General features: G+C 39.6%; 1 protein-coding gene across 1 annotated transcript in view; it reads right to left on the bottom strand.

Annotated features, from left to right (window-relative positions):
* Positions 1-1,006: 1,006 nt before the first annotated feature.
* Positions 1,007-7,973, bottom strand: part of CTNNAL1 (catenin alpha like 1) — a 158,685-nt gene continuing 151,718 nt past the window's right edge. The window contains exons 15-19 of the mRNA XM_065399786.1: positions 6,644-6,692; positions 4,668-4,724; positions 4,386-4,505; positions 1,254-1,337; positions 1,007-1,168 (exon numbers count right to left, since the gene is read on the bottom strand). Coding sequence (XP_065255858.1) covers positions 1,007-1,168; positions 1,254-1,337; positions 4,386-4,505; positions 4,668-4,724; positions 6,644-6,692 — 472 coding nt within the window. The remainder of the gene's footprint in view (positions 1,169-1,253; positions 1,338-4,385; positions 4,506-4,667; positions 4,725-6,643; positions 6,693-7,973) is intronic.

Here is a 7,973-nt window from a genome sequence, read left to right as displayed (position 1 = left end):
CTCAAAGTAGTAAAACAAGAAAAATAACCTAAGTTAAAGAAACAATAAAAAAAGAATAATGATATACAAGGCCAACAAAATAAGGTATGGCATCTGTACGAAGAGCAAACAGGCATCTCCAACTTATAGTATAGTGGCTTGGAATCAAATAATGCCCTTTGTACAATGATTGGTCATAATTGCTATCAAAATATCGTTTCTAAGAGTTCTAAATCTTGCATTGTAAAAATCTACTTTATGAAACTTAAATATGCCATACATTCTAAATGAAGATTTCAGTAGTTTCACATGCATTTCAAATCCTACTCTAAGTTTTGATAATAAATCAAAAGCAGCAGTAAGATCAGCTATCTATCACTAAAGAGCTTATAAACAAAGAGAATTCTTAAGTAGTCACTGGAAATATAAAATGTTTTTGGAGGATGAACACATCATTAGTTCAGATTGGCAGCAGTAAAATTAAATTATTTAAATCAAATTAGCCTTAAAAAAATTGGCAGGTGTGTTGCAAAACAGCTGGAGGTTTTCTGTAGACTTGTTCTTTGCAGAAATACCTCATAGTTAAGACAGCAACTTTCAGTGCTTTAGGCCAGAGCCTTCCAGATTATCTTCCTGATACTGGCCAACAATGAGACGGACAAACTTCCACAGTAGTATTATATGCAGCACATATCCTCAAAAAATATCCAGTTTCTCTGCATAAATGTCCATTAGCAGCATCTTTGGGTGAAACTTTCATTAAGATGTTCACAAGTGTTAGTTACAAAAATAACAGCATTAATGTTGAGCAAAGGGACACATTCACATTATAAAAATACAGAACAGTTAAAAACGGACCGACTTTGCAATTGTTACTGTTAAGTACCATGACATCTATTAGATGTGAGAAGGTCACAACAGCTTTAATTCAAATAACCTGCTTTATCTTTCACAAAAGAAAGCAGCTTTGAAACTTTAGCCAGTTTGTAATTTCCACATGAAGTTCTTCCATTCCTAAATACTACAATTATTTGCTCTCTAAAAATGTCAGATTTGCTACATGATGTTCCAAGGATTTTATTCCAAAGGCATCAGTTTTCCCTTCCATGCTGTCTTCATTTGTATTTCTTTGTAATCTGTTCTCTCTCCATGGATGAGGTGATCTAAGCCAGCCATTTCCAGTTCCACACTGTAAAAACAAACAAACAAAAAAAAGCTGAGAAGCAGGATTGGTTTTATGTTTCCTCATTGCTGCAAATGGATCATTAACTCACCTTTTTCAGTAGCTTGCAGCTGAGTGGGAGAACTTGGGATAAAATGGTCATCACACCTTTTGTTTTCCGAATGCATGTGTCAACCTATAACAGAATTAATGTAAAAATCATAATTAGATGAGAATATCACATGCTGACCCTTTAAAATATGAACGGATTCTTCTTTTTTAAAATTGAAGAACAGTCTCAGCTTGAATTATTAATAGTATTTGTCTGTTGACATTTTCCCTGTTCTGTATTGGAAAATGAAGTGTTAGTTGTCTTCTACATCCTACGGAAAGAACAATTTACTTGTAAGAGGGATCTAACAATCCAATCTATGGAGGTAGAGGTTTTATCTCCTTTCACAAAACAAGAAAGGACCAATCAGAATTCAGAACCATCCAGGATATACCTAGCTCTCTTGAATTCCTCATCTGGATTTTTCTTAACACTTGAAGGATGGAATTTAAGGTGACAGCAGTTTTCAGTAATTCCACATTAGCCTACAGATAGCATCTGTCTTGTAACAACTGGTAAGGGTATGCACTGAACACCAAGACTACAGTTCTATGTCACTAATATGTTCTCTTTCTGAGAGCATGAAAGAACAGGTACATAGCTGTGGATACTTCTAAATGTGTTGTCCACACAACTTCCATTGTTGGCACACTTATGCCTGACATTGGATTCTTTTGAATAGCAGTGTCCATTTGGACCATGCCTGTGCCCTCTTGGTTCCCATAGCCCACGACATAAAGAGTGGGGAAAAGTGGACAGAACATGGAATCTGTGTGGATAACACATCTCAAAGATGCACAGGAATTGTAAGTAACCATTCTTTCTGCAAATGATTTTCTACACAAATTCTATGCTTGGTAATCAACAGGCAGTTATCCAGCAGGTAGGTGAGCAGAAGCCTACTTGAACAGTGTTTGTAGGACAGCCCTGCCAAAACTAGCATCCAACATGAAAGCTTTCACCAGGAACAATGAGTGGAAAATGTGTGGATTGAGCTCCATATTGCTGCTTTGCATATCAGATAACCGGGTATTACCTAAGCAGGCTGCTTGAGCCCTGGTGGAATGAACCCCAATATGTCCAGGTACATCTTAGCCACATCACAAAAAGTCCTAACAGTCAGAGATCTACTTAGAAACTGTCTCTGGAATGACATGAATTGTGCCTTAACCTTTTCAGCAAATGCCAAAAGTGTCAGAGACAAGGTGCGTATTAACTTTTATTGGACCAACTTCTGTTGGGGAGACAGAGAAGCTTTTGAGCCGCACAGAGCTCTTCTGGTCATACACCTGAACATTGTTTTGTTTAGATATGATGAAGCCAGTGCTCTTACAACTTCTAATGTTTGAAGCTTCATTTCAGCCAGGGTAGAGTGTAGTTTAGGGAAGAAAACTGGGAGATTAATTGACTAATGTGAAAGTTGGAAACCACCTTAGGCAGAAACTTGGGTGACAGTGACTCTGTCCTCATGAAAGACCATGTATGTTACACCAAATACACATCTTGCAGGGTATTTATCTATAAAAGATATCATGTGAGATGTCTACAGAAAGCTCCTAACTTGTCAAGACTCAGTCACTGTGAGATGTATACATTTAAGGAACACTGTATTTATATTGAAAGTATGCTTCAAGGACTTGGAGTGAAAAGTAAAGTTTAGTCTCCAGGATGTCTCAATGGGAGCGCATTTGGGCAAGAGAGTGTTATTACCCCTCCCTGTCTGCCCAGTGATGCAGTGCAGGCTCAAGTGTTTAGCCTTGCCCAATAATAAGACTTTGAATGGGAAACCAACAGATGCAATGACAGTCAAAATCACTTAAATTAAAGGTAAAAAAGAAACTTTACAACAAGACAGATGTTCACCCTCGCCATGAACAAAAGCAAAAGACATTTCGGTATAGTGTGGAGAAAGATACTCTGCATCTCTTCACCCTTAAGTGGGTGGGGGCATTTATGAACACTTAGATCCTGGTTTGTCTGAAAAACTGTTACCTACCTGTACGATAACTGTTTGAGGTGTGGGTGCAGCAAAGCCAGAAAACTTTGCCAAGCAGTACCCATGGGGGTGGTGCTCATGACCTCTGGCCCCTTAGTCCCTCCTCTGGCTATTTAAGAGAAGCACTGCCCCAACCCCCCTCGGTCCCTTTGTACTGAGCATCAGAATTGAGACTCCAATACAGAGGGGATGGAGGGTGAGTTACATGTCTACATCCACATCTCCAACAGCAGCAGTTACCATACAGGTATGTAACAGTCTTTTCTTCAAGTAGTTGCAGATGTGTATTCCAGTCACATGCCTCACAAGCAGTATCAGAAGGAGGTGGGGGGCTTGGAGTCTACTTAAACAGCAAGTGCAGGACTGCCTTCCCAAAATTTTCATCTGATCTAGATGCAGTTGTAATAGAATAATATTTGGTAAAAAGTATGTATGGAAGACAAGTAGCAGCCCTGCAAATGTCCACTATTGAAACGTCACTCAGAAATGTGACTGACGTTGCCTAAGCCCTCATCAAATGAGCTCTTAACCTTTGTGGAGGCGAAGTCTGAGCTATCCCATAAGTTGTTGTAATATAGGATATTAGCCAGCTGGAAATCATTTGTGTAGAGAGTGCTTAACCCTTCATCTGATCTGCAAAGGAAACAAAAAGACAAGGCCATAAAGGAACTGGCTTAGTTCTTTCCAAGTAAAATGCCAAGCATTGTCTCACATCCAGTGAATGAAGACGCAATCTGCATTTGAATGAGAGTTGGAGAAAAACACAGATAAGTAAACTTAAGATGGAATTGTGACACCACTTCAGACAAAAACTTAGGGTGAGGCCTTAAGGCCACCGTGTTGTTGAAAAACTGAATATAAGAACTGTTCATTCTGGGCAAGACAGCACAACTGAGGAATTAGTGGGACAGAGCTCATATCCTTGTGTGGGGGATCACAAAGTTCTGCATTCTCATCAGCACTCATGACTGTTTTGTGATAAAAGAAAAAAACCCTACTAGAATGGACCAGATTTAAATCAGCAATTCTGGTTTTTGTGCGAACAGCTGAAGTAGGCAAACAAATGAGATTTCAAAACAAGGCTTGGATGCTTCTCTCGGACCTAGAACATTTGTATTTTTCTTTTTAAATCTTACCTTTGTAAAAGTAGCATTTTTCCCCTGAACAGTGGTTTTAGCTGTTATCTGAAGCTGCTGGCACACAGGGATCAGCTTGTCAATCTCCAACAAAAGCAAAGGTTTGTCATCGTCTTCTAGCTGAAATACATTTTAAGATGTTAAAACCATTCAGTGTTACAATCACAGAACATATATGTAAGTTACAAGGAAAACCAGTGACCCCAAGCTTCCAGGCAAACATAAGTGTAATAAAGTGGGGAAGTAAATAATCACTTTTACCATTTATTAGTCATACATTACCTGATTAGAAAAGGCAGTGAGAACTGAAGCAAGCTTTATGCCCTCTGTAGCAAAAACCTGACACAGAAAAAGGTTATTCAGCGTTGTTTGTTTATTTTGCAAATACATTGGATAGTTCAAGAACAATAGACCAGTGGCTCTCAACCTTTCCAGGCTACTGTACCCCTTTCAGGAGTCTGATTTGTCTTGCATACCTCCAAGTTTCACCTCACTTAAAGTACACCTCTACCTCGATATAACGCTGTCCTCGGGAGCCAAAAAATCTTACTGTGTTATAGGTGAAACCGCGTTATATTGAACTTGCTTTGATCCACCGGAGTGCGCAGCCCCGCCCCCCCGGAGCACTGCTTTACCGCGTTATATTCGAATTCGTGTTATATCGGGTCGTATTATATCGAGGTAGGGGTGTACTTGCTTACAAAATCAGACACAAAAATACAAAAGTATCACAGCACACTATTAATGAAAAAAATGCTTATTTTCACTATATAATTATAAAATAAATCAATTGGATATAAATATTGTACTGACATTCCAGGCTACAGTATAGAGTACTATACACAAATCATTGTCTGTGTGAAATTTTAGTTTGTACTGACTTCGCTAGTGCTTTTTATGCAGCCTGTTGTAAAACTAGGCAAATATCTAGATGAGCTGATGTACCCGCAGGGATACACATACACCTGGTTGAGAACCATTGCAACAGACTACTACTTAGTAGTACAACAAAGTGATGTGCTAGAAAATTAAAGGCAGAGGGAAATATTTCTTTGCCATGCTCTGGAAACATTTAAAGTTATATACATCTGCCTGCATTTTTTAGGCAATTTTGAAATTACACGATACAGGACAAAATGACATTTTCTCAGATAAAAAAAATTGCTTTCCCTGCAAAGATTCAGAACATGGATGCAGAGTGATGAGGTTTCATTTTAACTCAGTAGTTCCCAAATTTTCTTTGTTGAAGTCCCTTGCAAGGATTTGGTAAATGGATGCCTCCTGGTGCTCCTGTGTTCCCATGTGTTGCCCTGAGAGTTGCCACTACTACCCACTCATCCCCCATCTCCAAAATTCATTTTCTATCCCGTGTCCTTTTATGCTATATTCTCTTGCATTCCTTCTTGTCTTTTCTATTATTTAAATTCTTTTGCTTTCCCCCTTCCTCCTGCTCAAAAGAAGGCTGCATGCTGCCCAGGGAAGGATGGAACATCAGTTACAACTGAGCTGAGTGTCACACAGCAGAGAAATCTGTGCCTGAGCCTGCAGAAAGTGAAGGGGCCTTTTAAGGAGCAGTACAGTCTCCCCCGTGCCTCCTTGAGATTAATCTGGTATCTCAGACTATTAATAGTCAATAAACAAGAGTCCCTTCGCAAACTTATTTGTACAGAAATTTTACACCTTTCTCAAAGTAATATCCAAATTATAGAACGTCAAAGCTTGATGAACACCGTCTTAATATTTTAATAGTAGCCCCTCAAACTAATTCCTTGAATGCAGGTATGCTGGCTTTCAGGAAAAATTCTACCTTAGTTATGGGGTGTCTGGGAATTTTTAATGCTAAAGACCCCAACTGCAGAACTTTAAATTGCTCTGTAATTCAAATACAAGAATAACACAAACTGGCCATTAACAGCATCTTAGGGCACGTCTTCACTACCCGCCGCATCGGCGGGTAGCAATCGGTCTATCGGGGATCGACTTATCGCGTCTAGTGAAGATGCGATAAAATCGATCCCCGATGGCTCTTCCATCGACTCTGGAAATCTACCGTGGCAAGAGGTGGCAGCGGAGTCGACGGCGGCGCGGCAGCGGTCGACTTGCCGCCGTCCTCACAGCCAGGTAAGTCGACCTAAAATACGCCACTTCAGCTACGCTATTCACGTAGCTGAAGTGGCGTATCTTAGGTCGACCCCCCGCTGTAGTGTAGACCTAGCCTTAGATAGTTTACTAATCCCTGTTTCCTCAATATAAATTACCTCTGCTTGGTGAAATAAATCCTGGGTAGTCTTCAGCAGCCCTTCTCCTCTGAAAGAGACAATAAATATCATGTACAGCTGGTGATTGCTTAGTCTGTTCCCTTGTTTTTTACATAATATGGTTTACATGCTTTTTCTCCTCCTAGAACTTTGCCAAATGTAGCCATTATATATAGCCAGTCTGCTTATCTGAACAGAGGACTGGAAGGAACATCCAAGGTCACAGAGTCCAGTCCCCTGCTATCAGAGGCAACCCCCAATCATCTAATCCATTTCACAAATGATCCAGTTCCATCTTAAAACCAATTAGGTTGTTTGCCTCCGCTACTCCTATTGTGAAGCTGTTCCAGAACCTCACTTCTATAATGGTCAGAAACATTCTAAATTCCAGCTCAAATTTATTCACGGACAGTTTATATCTATTTTTTCTTGTGCCAACATTGTCCTTTAGCTTTAAAAGTTCTTCACCCTTCCTGGTGTTTACCTCCCTGATCTATATCCCTCAGCATATAGCAGAAATTCTTGTTATAAATCCCTAAGTGCTTGACCTTGCACTTTGCACTATTAAATCTCATCTCATCTCTATTACTCCAGTCCTCAAGGTCATCCTCTTCTTCCTGTGTAATATTCCTGTGCTCCTCTGGATTGATGCCTCCCAACTTTGTGTCATCAGATTTTATGAGCACCCTCCTTTCTGTGCCAATGTCCCCAGAGCAAACCTTGAACTCCACTAGTAACCTCCTTGCCAGCCAGATAGTTCCAATTTCAGCACAACCTATTGACATTTCCACTACAGCCAGTCAATCACACCCATCATTCTTAAACTAATCCCTATCTTCTCCAATTTAACTAATAATTTCCCCTGTGGTACTGTATCAAATGGTTGAGTGAGGTCCAGATAGATTAGATCTAACATTTCTCTGGTCTAAAAAAAATCCAAAACAAAACACCAAAAATCAGTTCTTATAAAAAAAACACACTATATTAGTCTTGCACAATTTACCTTTGGTAAACCCATTTTCCATTTACCTCCGTGTCTTGTTCTGAGGTCTTACATACTATTGGGGTCAGATTAATGAGTCTGTAGTTGTCCGGATAACTTTTTCTCTTTCTTAAATATAGGTACTATGCCTGCTATTCTCCAGTCATATGGTACCATCCCTGATTGGACAGATTAAAAATCCTTGCTACTGGACTTGCAATTTCATGTGTCAGTTCTTTTAGTATTCTGGGATAGAAGTTATGTCCCGCTACCCTGAATGCATTAAGCTCTTTGGGTTTGGCTTTCACTGTGGATGTAATCATTTCCATACACTCCTTCCCATTAGCC

This window comes from Emys orbicularis, chromosome 2, assembly GCF_028017835.1.
Source record: "Emys orbicularis isolate rEmyOrb1 chromosome 2, rEmyOrb1.hap1, whole genome shotgun sequence".
In the NCBI taxonomy this organism is placed as follows: Eukaryota; Metazoa; Chordata; order Testudines; family Emydidae; genus Emys; species Emys orbicularis.
The sequence above is the reverse complement of the archived record's forward strand: the minus strand, read 5'-3'. Positions and strand labels throughout refer to the sequence as shown.